General features: G+C 39.6%; 2 protein-coding genes across 2 annotated transcripts; both read left to right on the top strand.

Moving 5' to 3' along the window:
- The first annotated feature begins 1,016 nt into the window (after positions 1–1,016).
- Positions 1,017–7,174, top strand: LOC118030395 (UDP-glycosyltransferase 88A1). The gene is made up of 2 exons (XM_073408433.1): positions 1,017–2,104; positions 6,242–7,174. Exons 1-2 carry the CDS (start codon positions 1,174–1,176, stop codon positions 6,742–6,744), a joined length of 1,434 nt encoding a protein of 477 aa, XP_073264534.1. The 5' UTR covers positions 1,017–1,173; the 3' UTR covers positions 6,745–7,174.
- A 2,783-nt stretch (positions 7,175–9,957) lies between these two features.
- LOC118030396 (UDP-glycosyltransferase 88A1) lies at positions 9,958–11,996 on the top strand. Its single transcript, XM_035034478.2, has one exon. The coding sequence runs from the start codon at positions 10,105–10,107 to the stop codon at positions 11,533–11,535; it is 1,431 nt and encodes a 476-aa protein (XP_034890369.1). The 5' UTR covers positions 9,958–10,104; the 3' UTR covers positions 11,536–11,996.
- The last annotated feature ends 2,107 nt before the right edge of the window (positions 11,997–14,103 follow it).

Here is a 14,103-nt window from a genome sequence, read left to right as displayed (position 1 = left end):
CGAACAGTTGAGATGAGAAAGAGATCACAAAGGCTTGATTTTTGTACAAAGCCTAGTGATATTGGAGGATTATAAGAAAAAAAAACGTTTTTTTTAATAATTATATATTATGTTTACTTAATTTAGGATAATTTGTTTCTTTTATGATTTTTTCTTTTATTTAGTTTAGAAATCAAGTATTGATGAAATTGTTAATTTTATTTTTCGTTGTTTATTTATAATTTTTTTTTGGATTTTCTAGTTTGTTTAAGTTGGTTTTTAAATTTATTTAAGATATTTTAAATTTTTTTAAAAATTAAATTGTAATAAAGTTTTCATTTCATGACCTCAGGTTCTTATGTTTTTACCCAATTTCAACAATTTTAATCTATTATTATTATTACTTGCAGCAAGTAAATTATTGGTACATTTCTTTAAAAGTAAGTAAATAAATAATAAACGCTTGCCTTACCTTACAATACTTTGTAGCCTGCTTCATTCTCTCCCACGGTACATCCTCTACTTATATAGTGCTTGTTTTTGTTCTCTCTCTCAAGAGGGAGAGAGCAATGGAGGAGGCAGTAGTTCTGTACCTATCACCACATCGATTGGCTTGAGTCGGTTTTATTTATTTATTTATTGTTAATTTATTTTTTATCATTGCATTTTTTATTTGTATTATTAAAATTATATTAACTAATTAAATCCAATTAAATTAATGACTGGGTCTCGATTTTTTTCTTCTCCCAGAACACTTATGAAGTGGTAGTCCGCGGCACATTGCATATATACCACCTATGAAGTAGTAGCTACGTGTCAAGGAAAGATAAATGCAATTGTCTTCTTTTGCCTTGAAAATTTAGAAGATGTATCTTGCGTACTAAAACAAATGGATTCTGACGTCCTGCTATATTTTGTCCTGCTCTAAGAAATTTAGGTTTAACTGGTAGGTTGCTGCGATTTTATTGTTCTGGCAGAGCACGTGTTCACCAAGATGAAGACTTTGAGTGCGATTATGAACAAATCATTGAAAACTTTGGTGGAACAACATGAATCTGACCCTATATCAAGCTCAGATGCTGTTTGTGACCTTATACCTTACTTTTTGAAACTGCTCCGCACAGATTGCTTTCTCTCTCTCTCCCTCCCTCCCTCCTAGTACACACAAAGGTATAGGAAAGGCCACGAGCAGCCATGGAGGAGGCCATAGTTCTGTACCCATCACCCCCTATTGGGCATTTGATATCTATGGTGGAGCTAGGGAAACTCTTATTGACCCAAAAACCTTCCCTTTCTATTCACATACTCATCACTACTGTGCCCTATGATTCTGGCTCCACTGCCCCATACATTGCCAACGTTGCTGCCACCATTCCCTCTATCAAATTCCACCATCTTCCTACTGTAACCCTCCCTTCTACAAAAACCACCCATCATGAAGAACTCACTTTTGAGGTCCTTCGCCTCAGCAATCCTCACGTTCGTGAAGAACTAGTGTCCATTTCAAAAAACTACACCATTCATGGACTTGTTGTGGACTTCTTTTGCTGTGCTGCTCTCTCTGTTGCCAAGGAACTCAATATCCCTGGCTACCACTTCTCCTCTTCTGGTGCTGGTGTTCTCGCTGTTTTCCATTATTTCCCAACCATTCATAACACCACCACAAAAAGCCTTAAAGATCTAAAGTCCCTTCTTCATATTCCGGGTGTGCCACCAATTCCATCGTCTGACATGCCAATACCGGTACTTCATCGCGACGATAAGTCCTATGAGAACTTCTTAGATTCCTCAAGAAGCTTTCCCGAATCAGCAGGTATTGTTGTAAACACTTTTGAATCACTTGAAGCCAGAGCTGTGAAAACATTATCAGAGGGATTCTGTGTACCCAATAACCGCACACCGCCAATTTACTGTATCGGACCATTGATAGCCACTGAAGGTCCTAAAGAGGATGCAGGCACTCGCAATGGTACTACGCTGGAGTGTCTAACATGGCTGGACTCGCAACCAGTTGGAAGTGTTGTTTTTCTATGTTTTGGTAGTTTGGGGCTGTTCTCCAAGGAACAGTTAAGAGAAATAGCTTTCGGGTTGGAGAGAAGTGGCCACAGGTTCTTGTGGGTGGTTCGTGTTGAATAAACTCAATCCAGAAGCTCCTAGATGGTCAAGGAAGGCAACCAGCCACCAGCCACCGACCACCGACCAGCCGTCAGCCACCAGCCGCAGCCGCCAGCCGCCAGCCGCCTCCACACCCACAGCCGCCAGCCGCCTTCACACTTGAAGAAAGTTTGAATTTTCGTATTCTGTTTTTGTGTATAAATAGAGTGCCCAGCTTATGTTATATGTGTGGAGAGAATTGAGAGGAACACTAGTAAGAGAAAGAGAGAGAGAGAGGGCGTGTAATTGTATTAAGCTTTTGTGTTGTAATTGTAAGCTTCGGTTTTGTAATAAAACAGTGTGTTTTTTATCTCCCTCTGAGTGTCTCAAAGCCACCACCCAGTGGTTCTCCCACCAACAATTGGTATCAGAGCCCCGTTCGTCGGAAAACAGAAGAGTTTTGGGGTATATCCGAATTTTCAAAGTTGTCAAAACCAAGTTTTGATCATTCCACAGTGTAGAGCTCATCAAGACGAACTCACTTCCGCAAGAATCAGCCTGATCGGAGGATGAGGTAGCTCACACGCGCCTCCTGAAGATTCTGCCCAGAAGACCACGCGCAGCCACGCGCGCCAGAGGTTGAAGACGACTGACGTGCACGCGCGCCATATTCAAGCCGCGCCGAGCCGTTCACGCTGAGTCCTAGCCGAGCCACAAGCCGCGCCGCACTCCGAGCCGAGCCGAGCCGCGTTCCAGTCTGAGCCAAGCCGCGAGAATATTCCACAGAATATTCCCGGTTCAACCCAGCGAACCGCCCGCCGTACAGAAGTGGTTTTTTGACCGGTTCACCCATTTTCTGACCCGATTTCAACAAAGTCAGACCGGTTCCCTACTATTTGGACCATTCCGGATCGATCTACAGTGTCCGTTTGGCCAAATTCGGCTCCCAAAAAGGCGATATAGTCATTAAAAGAGCAAAATGACTACAGAAGGTACACATACACTCATTCCAAAGCTGACCAAAGACAACTATGATAGTTGGTGCATCAGATTGAAAGCATTCCTTGGGTCACAAGAGTGTTTGGATATTGTACAAACTGGTTATGATGAACCAGAGTCCAAAGAAAGAGAAGATGCTTTACAAGAGGCTCAGAAACAAGCCTTGAAAGTCAACAGAAAGAAAGACAACAAAGCCAAGACCATCATCTACCAAGGTCTTGATGAAGATACATTCGAGATCATAGCTTCCGCTGAAACATCACATGATATATGGGAGGCTCTCCAACAGAAATACAAAGGTGCTGACAGAATCAAGAAGATTCGTCTTCAATCTTTGCGAGGTGAATTTGAGTTATTGCAAATGAAGTCCTCGGAGTCTATTTCTGATTATCACACAAGGATTATGGTGATAGTCAACCAGATGAGGAGAAATGGAGAAGCCATCATCGATGCTCGAATTACTGAGAAAATTTTGAGATCCCTAGATCCAAAATTTGATTTTGTTGTTGTCGCAATTGAAGAATCCAAAGATGTGGACAAGTTGACGGTTGATGAGCTTATGAGTTCTTTGCAAGCTCATGAGCAGAAGATTGTAAAGCGAAATGGAGATAAGGCAATTGAGCATGCCTTACAAGCAAAACTGTCTCTCAAGGACAGATATGAGCAAGGGGAGACTTCATCAAGTGGATACACCACTCAAGCAGGAAGTCAACAATCCAGAGGAGGATTCCAGCAATTCCAAAGAAGAGGTTCTTGGAATACAAGTTTTAGAGGAAGAGGTGACAAAAACACCACCAGAGGAGGCCGAGGACAACAAGCATTCACTCCCAGAGGAAGAGGAGGCGGTTACAATAACCGTGACAAGAGGAATATCAAATGTTATAGTTGCAATCAGTTTGGGCACTATAGCGCTGAATGCCGATGGAAAGCTCCGTTGGAGATACGTGAGCAAGCTAACTATGTAGAGAAGGATGACAGAGAAGAAACTGCATTTCTTGTCCAACAAGGACTTGATAAGAAAAAGGAGGACATATGGTATCTAGATACTGGAGCCAGCAATCACATGTGCGGCTACCGAGAGTTATTTTAGTAATCTAGATGAGACCAAGCAAGGTCTAGTTACTTTGGAGATACCACAAAGGTTCCATTCAAAGGTAAAGGCAACATCCCAGTCAAGATGAAGAATGGCGATTCCAGCTACATCGCCGATGTATATTATGTCCCAGCCATAAAACAGAACCTAATCAGCTTAGGTCAACTTTTGGAGAGAGGCTATACTTTTTACTCGGAGAATTGTCATCTAGCAATTAGAGACAACAATTGGAGATTAATGGCCTACGTGAAAATGTACAAGAATAGGATGTTTCCTTTAAACATCCAGTATGATGCAACAAGGTGTTTGAGCGCCATCACCAACAGTGAAGAATGGCTTTGGCACCTGAGGTTTGGACATCTGAATTTCACGAGTTTGAAGATGCTAGCAAGCAAGAAGATGGTTAAAGGTTTGCCTCACATTGATCATCCAGAAGAAGTCTGTGAGAGTTGTGTCCTCAGCAAACATCACAGATCCAGTTTTGCCAAAGAAGTCAACTGGAGAGCAAAGAGGCCACTGGAGTTAGTACACACAGATGTGTGTGGCCCAATAACGCCTATGTCGACTGGACAAAATAGGTACTTCCTCACTTTTACTGATGATTTTAGTAGAAAGACGTGGATATACTTTCTGAAGAGGAAGTCAGAAGTATTCAATTGTTTTAAAGATTTTAAAGCAATTGTGGAGAAGCAAAGTGGTTACATGATCAGAACCGTAAGATCTGATCAAGGTGGAGAATATACAGCCAACGACTTTGAAGCCTATTGTACACAACAAGGCATCAGACATCAAACGACACCAGCTTATACACCACAGCTGAATGGTGTAGCAGAAAGGAAGAATCGCACGATTCTTGACATGGCCAGAAGTTTGCTCAAAGCAAAGAAGCTGCCCAAGCAATACTGGGCTGAAGCTGTATCATGTGCAGTGTATCTGTTGAATCGCTGCCCAACCAGAAGTTTGCAAGGAGTCATTCCAGAAGAAGCATGGAGTGGTCACAAACCAAGTGTTACTCATCTACGAGTCTTTGGTTGTGTGGCATATGCAAAGATCCCAGATGCAAGAAGGAGAAAGCTCGATGATAAGAGCGAGAAATGCATCTTTGTCGGATATGGTGAAAGAAGGATGGGATACAGACTGTATAATCCCATCACGAAGAAGGTGATTACGAGTAGAGATGTTATCTTTGAAGAAGATAAATCTTGGGAATGGAATGGTGATCAAGAAGCAGTCAGATGGATCAACACTGATTTGATCCTTGAAGGAGAAGAAGTACCAACAGTACTTGTCGAAGAACCGATTGTGCCAGCAGCTGAACCACAAAGTCCAGTGTTTATACCAGCAGCTGAACCACAAAGTCCGGTACACAGTTTCCCTGTATTCAACAGGAGGAACACACCAGGAGCATCATCATCAACACCACCATCAGCATCCTCGTCAGAAGGACCAAGAAAGATGCGGAATCTTGAAGAGTTGTACGATACCACTCAGGTTATGGAAGATACAACTCTATTTTGTTTCCATGCAGATAATGATCCACCAGAAAAGAAGAAAGCAATAGGTGTCAAATGGGTCTACAAGAAGAAAGCCAAATTAGTGGATAAAGGCTACAAGCAGAGAGAAGGCATTAAAGGAAGAAGTATTCATGCTTGGCATGACATCCCTCGATTGAGTTTAAAGGGGAGATTTGTTGAATAAACTCAATCCAGAAGCTCCTAGATGGTCAAGGAAGGCAACCAGCCACCAGCCACCGACCACCGACCAGCCGTCAGCCACCAGCCGCAGCCGCCAGCCGCCAGCCGCCTCCACACCCACAGCCGCCAGCCGCCTTCACACTTGAAGAAAGTTTGAATTTTCGTATTCTGTTTTTGTGTATAAATAGAGTGCCCAGCTTATGTTATATGTGTGGAGAGAATTGAGAGGAACACTAGTAAGAGAAAGAGAGAGAGAGAGGGCGTGTAATTGTATTAAGCTTTTGTGTTGTAATTGTAAGCTTCGGTTTTGTGTAATAAAACAGTGTGTTTTATCCCCTCTGAGTGTCTCAAAGCCACCACCAGTGGTTTCTCCCACCAACAGTTCGGAACCCACCTTCTGATAACAAAAGCGTGGCACTATCGGCACATCCAAACATTGATTTAGACTCATTGCTCCCTGAAGGTTTCTTGGATCGAACCAAGGAAAGGGGACTCGTGCTGAAGTCGTGGGCTCCGCAAGTAGCGGTGCTGAACCATCCATCGGTAGGCGGGTTCGTAAGTCATTGTGGATGGAACTCGGTGCTGGAAGCAGTTTGCGCAGGCGTGCCATTGGTGGCTTGGCCACTATACGCAGAGCAGAGGATCAATAGGATCTTGTTGGTGGAGGAAATGAAACTTGCATTGCCGATGAATGAATCTGACAACGGATTTGTGAGTTCGTCCGAGGTGGAGGAGCGAGTTCTAGGGTTGATGGAGTCGGAGGAAGGTAAGGTGATTAGGGTGAGAGCCATAGCCATGAAAATTGCAGCACAGGCCGCATTGAATGAGGGCGGTTCTTCTCGGGTGGCTTTGTCTCAACTTGTTGAGTCATGGAAACACAAATGATTTTATTTTTCCACATGTTTAGAGGCTGGAATCCACTAAGAAACACGAAGCACCGTAAGGAAATCACCACAACTCCCGCTCATGCGCGGTAGCTGTGAAGATGGTGTTTATCCTGTGAAACTATATCCTTCCTTATCTCAAGCTCATGCCATCACCTTGGCTGGCACTCGTGCCTCCTTTGATCGTTGGCACCATAGGCTGGGTCACCCCAGTTCCAAACTATATTGTCTTCTCTTTTTCGTAGTTATAACTTAATTGTGTCCCCCTCTAAGTCTTTATTGTCCTGCGTTTCTTTTCAGTGCAATAAGTCGCATAAATAGTTTTTAAGCGTCACTTTCCTTACGAGTCATGCTTCTCGCATAAATATTTTTTCTTTAAAAAATATTAAAGATTTATATAATCATTCATTTTAAGATTTATAAAATTTATCGAGGAATGTGCAAGTTTTCTGAATACTATGTTAATCTAAAAAAAACATCAGATAACAATGCACACATGATGTATGTCTTTAATAGGATTGGAGTTTGTTTGCTTTATAGAGAATGGAACCATCCTCTTCACACTCTTAATCCTCTGCAAGATCATAAGCTCATGTTTGGTTTGCTTCTCTCTCTCAAATCCTTGAATGCCAAGGTGGGTTCCACAAGGCTTTCGCTTTTTTATTTTTTTCTTTTGTTGTTTAACTTTTTCTTGCTGTTTTGTTTCTGGGGTTGCTGAATTTTGATCAAAGATTCGATTTTTAGAAATGTAGAATGGTCACTGAATATGATCCCACTAGGTTTTGTTTGTTAATTTACTCATTTTTGTGATGTTATGTAATATTTGGTTGTTTTTTTTTAAGCTGTAAATTTGAGCAAGGGCTCTATTTTAGGAACCGTGGAGTGGTGATCGACTGTGATTTTGGTGCATGTTGATCACTAGGATATGTGACATTTGCAAGCTCTTTTGTTACTTGGGTGGCTCTAATTTTAAGAAACATGGTGTGGTGATGTTGCAAAAGTGGAGTTGTTGCTTGTTAGGACATGTAATATTTAGGATGCTCTTTTTGCTCGTCCGAATTTTTCTTAATTTTTTTTTCTAGTTAAATTCTTTTTTAAATTTCATCCATCAATATTTGATTTTGATTTATTTTTAACTTAAATTTAATCCCTATTCTTTTTATTAATATTTTATTTTTTACAATTTCATCCCTTAACATTTTATGATTGAGAATTTTACTCTATTATTTTATTAAGGTTTGTTTTCTATGAAGTTAGTTAGTTTTAGGCTTATAACAAGGATCATGAGTTGTAGATATTAATACGGGTTGACTTTGATTTATTTAGTTTTTTTTTTTAATTTTATTTTTTTTAATTTTATCTATTAAATATTTTATTTATTAGAAATGGCTGTCCTGTCATAGGAAATTCCACAAAATAGCTGAGGCAAGAGAAAAAAATGGCAATGTTTCATTAATGGAAGTTGGAAATGCTACTGCCACTATGCCAAGGGCAGTGACGTCATTGTTCAAACTTTTTATTTTATAATTATTCATTAACAAATTCCTATAGATTATTATCACTCAAATCAGAGTCTAGCCAAAAAGAACTTTGAAAACCAAAAAGCCTTTGCTGAGCAAGTTTTATTTTGTCCATAGCTAAATGCTGGGTCCAATGTGAAAACAGAGTGCACGAGGTGTTTGATGGCCATGGGGGATGAAGGACAACGATGGGAATTAATATTTATTTATTTATTGAGGAATTTTATAATTGTGTCATTATTTTTTTTATTACTTGGAATATATTATTTCTTATTTATTAGTTAAAGTTAAATTAGGATTTTAGCTTCCAAATTTGTTTGGCGTGTTGCATATAAATAATCTCCTAGACATTATAAGTTATTCAAAGCATATTATTATTATTATTGTTATTATTATGATTATTGAAATAAAGACTTTGAATATTCTTCAAGATTGAGTGTCTCTCTTGGATTTGAAGGTTCACCTACTTGCTTTCTAAAAGATCCGACATCTAATGTGAGCTAGTCAAATTTTGAATAACGCTAAAAATAACGTTAAACACGCAACAATAGAAATAGAAATAGCTGTTCTGGTGGGTTAATTTGGAGTAAACGGCACCATCCTGTGGTGCAATGAAGAAGACAATCGTGTGCATCACAAGACCCATCATTGCAAGATTTGATACAAGAGAAAACAAAGCCAGCTGCCCAGCCATCAAAATCTACATCACATGCAGGATCATATCATAAAATGAAAATTAAAAAAAAAAAAAAAAAAAACTGTGACTAAAAACTCAAGCAAAGTGCATTATAGATGATTAATGCAATGCTTAACTTGAAGGCAATTTTATGTACATTTAATTTTTGGGGCTATTTTAATTCATGGGGTTAAAGATTATTTATATTTCTTCTCTCATCTCTAATTAATTCAATGAAAATGAGAAAATAAATATGAGAGTGTTTTCCAAGTGCATGTCTCCTTCACTTTCAACCCAAAACTCACCAACAAGACACCAAGTAAATTATTGGTACATTTCTTTAAAAGTAAGTAAATAAATAAATAATAAACGCTTGCCTTACCTTACAAAACTTTGGAGCCTGCTTAATTCTCTCCCACGCTCCATCCTCTACTTATACAGTGCTTGTTTTTGTTCTCTCTCTCAAGAGGGAGAGAGCAATGGAGGACGCAGGAGTTCTGTACCCATCACCACATCGATGGGCTCGAATCGGTTTTCTTTATCTTTCTTTGTTAATTTTTTTATTAATTTTTTTTATTATCATTGCATTTATTATTTGTATTATTAAAATTATACTAACTAATTAAATCCAATTAAATTAATGACTTGGTCTCGATTTTTTTCTTCTCCCAGAACACTTATGAAGTGGTAGTCCGCGGCATGTTGCATACCAATGAAGTAGTAGCTACGTGTCAAGGAAAGATAAACGCAAATTGTCTTTTTTTGCCTTGAAAATTTAGAAGATGTATCTTGCGTACTAAAACACATGGATTCTGACGTCCTACTATATCTTGCTTACATTATTATTTTCACTGTCCTTGATTTTCTCCTGCTCTAAGAAATTTAGGTTTAACTGGTAGGTTGCTACGATTTTATTGTTCTGGCAGAGCACGTGTTCACCAAGATGAAAGACTTTGAGAGCGATTATATAGTAGGTAGATGAACAAATCATTGAAAACTTTGGTGGAACAACATGTATCTGACCCTATATATTTCATGCTCAGATGCTGTTTGTGACCTCATACCTTTCTTTTTGAAACTGCTCCGCACAGATTGCTGGCTCTCTCTCTCTCCCTCCCTCCCTCCCTCCTAGTACACAGAGGTATAGGAAAGGCCACGAGCAGCCATGGAGGAGGCCATAGTTCTGTACCCATCACCACCTATTGGCCATTTGATATCTATGGTGGAGCTAGGGAAACTCTTATTGACCCAAAAACCTTCCCTTTCTATTCACATACTCATCACTTCTGTACCCTATGATTCTGGCTCCACTGCCCCTTACATTGCCAACGTTGCTGCCACCATTCCCTCGATCAAATTCCACCATCTTCCTACTGTAACCCTCCCTTCTACAAAAACCACCAATTATGAAGAACTCACTTTTGAGGTCCTTCGCCTCAGCAATCCTCACGTTCGTGAACAACTATTGTCCATTTCAAAAAACTACACCATTCATGGACTTGTTGTGGACTTCTTTTGCTGTGCTGCTCTCAATGTTGCCAAGGAACTCAATATCCCTGGCTACCACTTCTCCACTTCTGGTGCTGGTATTCTCGCTGTTTTCCATTATTTCCCAACCATTCATAACACCACCACAAAAAGCCTTAAAGATCTAAAGTCCCTTCTTCATATTCCGGGTGTGCCACCAATTCCATCGTCTGACATGCCAATACCGGTACTTCATCGCGACGATAAGTCCTATGAGAACTTCTTAGATTCCTCAAGAAGCTTTCCCGAATCAGCAGGTATTGTTGTAAACACTTTTGAATCACTTGAAGCCAGAGCTGTGAAAACATTATCAGAGGGATTATGTGTACCCAATAACCGCACACCGCCAATTTACTGTATCGGACCATTGATAGCCACTGAAGGTCCTAAAGATGATGCAGGCACTCGCAATGGTACGACGCTGGAGTGTCTAACATGGCTGGACTCGCAACCAGTTGGAAGTGTTGTTTTTCTATGTTTTGGTAGTTTGGGGCTGTTCTCCAAGGAACAGTTAAGAGAAATAGCTTTCGGGTTGGAGAGAAGTGGCCACAGGTTCTTGTGGGTGGTTCGGAACCCACCTTCTGATAACAAAAGCGTGGCACTCTCGGCACATCCAAACATTGATTTAGACTCATTGCTCCCTGAAGGTTTCCTGGATCGAACCAAGGAGAGGGGACTCGTGCTGAAGTCGTGGGCTCCGCAAGTAGCGGTGCTGAACCATCCATCGGTAGGCGGGTTCGTAAGTCATTGTGGATGGAACTCGGTGCTGGAAGCAGTTTGCGCAGGCGTGCCATTGGTGGCTTGGCCACTATACGCAGAGCAGAGGCTCAATAGGATCTTCTTGGTCGAGGAAATGAAACTTGCATTGCCGATGAATGAATCTGACGACGGATTTGTGAGTTCGGCCGAGGTGGAGAAGCGAGTTCTAGGGTTGATGGAGTCGGAGGAAGGTAAGTTGATTAGGGAGAGAACCATAGCCATGAAAATTGCAGCACAGGCCGCATTGAATGAGGGCGGTTCTTCTCGGGTGGCTTTGTCTCAACTTGTTGAGTCATGGAAACACAAATAAGTTTATTATTCCACATGTTTAGAGGCGGGAATCCACTAGGAAACACGATGCACCGTAAGGAAATCACCACAACTCCCGCTCATGCGCGGTAGCTGTGAAGATGGTGTCTATCCTGTGAAACTATATCCTTCCTCATCTCAAGCTCATGCCATCACCTTCGCTGGCACTCGTGCCTCCTTTGATCGTTGGCACCATAGGCTGGGTCACCCCAGTTCCAAACTATTGTCTTCTCTTTTCCGTAGTTATAACTTAGTTCTGTCCCCCTCTAAGTCTTTATTGTCCTGCGTTTCTATTCAGTGCAATAAGTCGCATAAATTGTTTTTTAGTGTCACTTTCCTTATCAGTCATGCTTCTCTTGAATATTTGTATGTTGGGACCATCCCTGGTTCCTTTTATCGATGGCTACCGCTATTATGTACTTTTTATTTATCATTTTACCAAGTACTGCTAGTTTTTTCCTATGCATAACAAGTTATGGAAATATTCTGACAACCTTTCTAATAATGGTAAGAAAAGAAAAACTTAAAATTACATGACAAATCATATACTAAATTTACTTTACTAGTTGTCTAGGATTTTAAAAAATCTCTTATTTATTGTAAAATGGGTCCCTAATACAAGAATTTTTGGCAAGATACATTGCAAGTGGTGTAACTTGGCTGAGGAGCCAGCATACCATTTACCTCAATTGATATATATTTTTTTGTGTCAATTCTTTTTTCTTATTTTTTTAAGAACACTTTACTTTTTTATTAGCAAAAATAAAAATAATAAAAAAATAAATTAGAAAGAGATATGTATCCTCCGTAAAATCCGACAACAACAAATTATATGAAAATGATTACTTTGTAAAATTGCCATGATCATCGACAATTTCTGTCAAGATACAATATATGTAAGAATCATATACACATGTTTTTAATCCTGCTTGATTTTGCGTTTTTAAAAGTGTTTTAAAAAAAAAATATATTTTTTAAAAATTAATATTTTTTTGGTATTTTGAGCTCATTTTGATTTATTATATCTGTCGCATGTCACTCGCGCGACGTTGGCTAGGAATTTTTCGTTTTGTTTTGCTTTGATTGGTTCGTTGGGAGTTGCCACCAACTATTTCATTGAGGGTTACTAGGAAACCCGCATGTACTGGTCTTGTTAGAGATTTACGAGTAAAGGACTGGTTGTGACCAAGAAAGGTATTAGGACCTACCTGTGGTAAGCTGCTTCGCGATTTGATATAATTTAAAAGGTTTTGAAAGTTGTCTTGCCAATGATTTCTTAAAAAAGAAGAAGAAAAATTCTCATTGGTAAGGAGATCCTTATCTTATCAGTTAAAAGAACTTAATTGCTCTAGCATCAATAAAAACAAAAACAAACTTTTCTATTTAATATCAAGAATACATCTTACCTATAAGATTATAATCCCGAATACCAAAAGAAAAATATTTTTTAAAATATGAACCAAATTCAATGCAAATTAAAACATTTAATTTTTTCATTCTTTTTGTCTTTTTAGTTTTTTGTCATTTAAAAACATACATAAAACGAAAATACAAACACACACACATCACCCTTTTTTACTATATTTTCTCCCACATCCACAATTACATGTTCACAATGTAAATGTGCGTCATCAGAGTAAATATCTAAGTTGTAACTTGTTGTACGCCAACCAAAACCTCTCCAAAAAGCCATGGCCAACCAACATCAACATGAACATCCCTCAAACAACCAAAACACCCAAATCCTTCCACCTCCACATCCCTTGTCCCACACACACCACCCTCAACCACATAAGTTCTACTTGGAGAGATATCCAAGTTACCTTTCCTATCATGATCTTTGAGCTCGTCTTCTCCAAATTGGATCTGTTCAAAGCCTTTTTATGGTAAGAAAACCAAACAAAGCTGGAAGATGATTTGGGTTTTGTACCCTTTCCTCTAAAGACTCAACTGATGATCTACTTCGCAACTTAAATAATATTTGGTTTGACTCTTACAAGTTGCGGGTCAACTTATCAAGATTTGAAACAAGACACACCCAAGGCAAAATCCCACAAAATCCCCTTAAACTTGTAGCTAGACTGAAAAACCCACGTTTTAGAACAAGAGATCACTGAACCTATGCAACAGTTCTGCAAACTATGGATACCCCGCACCATCTAATGTCTGCGCAAGAAACTTGTCTTCCTCAAAAGCCACCTAAACTTGATTCGATGAAAGGAACTGTCATTTACTCTCCAAAACCACAAGACATATCATGGTTGAACAATTGTTTGCTTGCATCTATATCTGTAGGTGCAGACTATGGAAAGATTCAAGATGACCTTATTAGTTGTGATATTCAATCAACAGGAATGAGGTTTCTCGGTGCTTCACAAGTTCTACTCCTATTTGAAGATCATCCCTCCATGATGCATGCTTTTGAGGCTGACTTGCCTTATTGGGACAAATATTTTGATGATATAAGACCATGTCTTTCTACGGATTGTGCCATTGATAGGTTAGCATGGATCTCCATACAAGGATTGCCAATAGTTGGATGGAACATAAATTGTCTAGCAACTTTTCT

This window comes from Populus alba, chromosome 4 (assembly GCF_005239225.2).
Source record: "Populus alba chromosome 4, ASM523922v2, whole genome shotgun sequence".
Lineage (NCBI taxonomy): Eukaryota > Viridiplantae > Streptophyta > Magnoliopsida > Malpighiales > Salicaceae > Populus > Populus alba.
The sequence above is the reverse complement of the archived record's forward strand: the minus strand, read 5'-3'. Positions and strand labels throughout refer to the sequence as shown.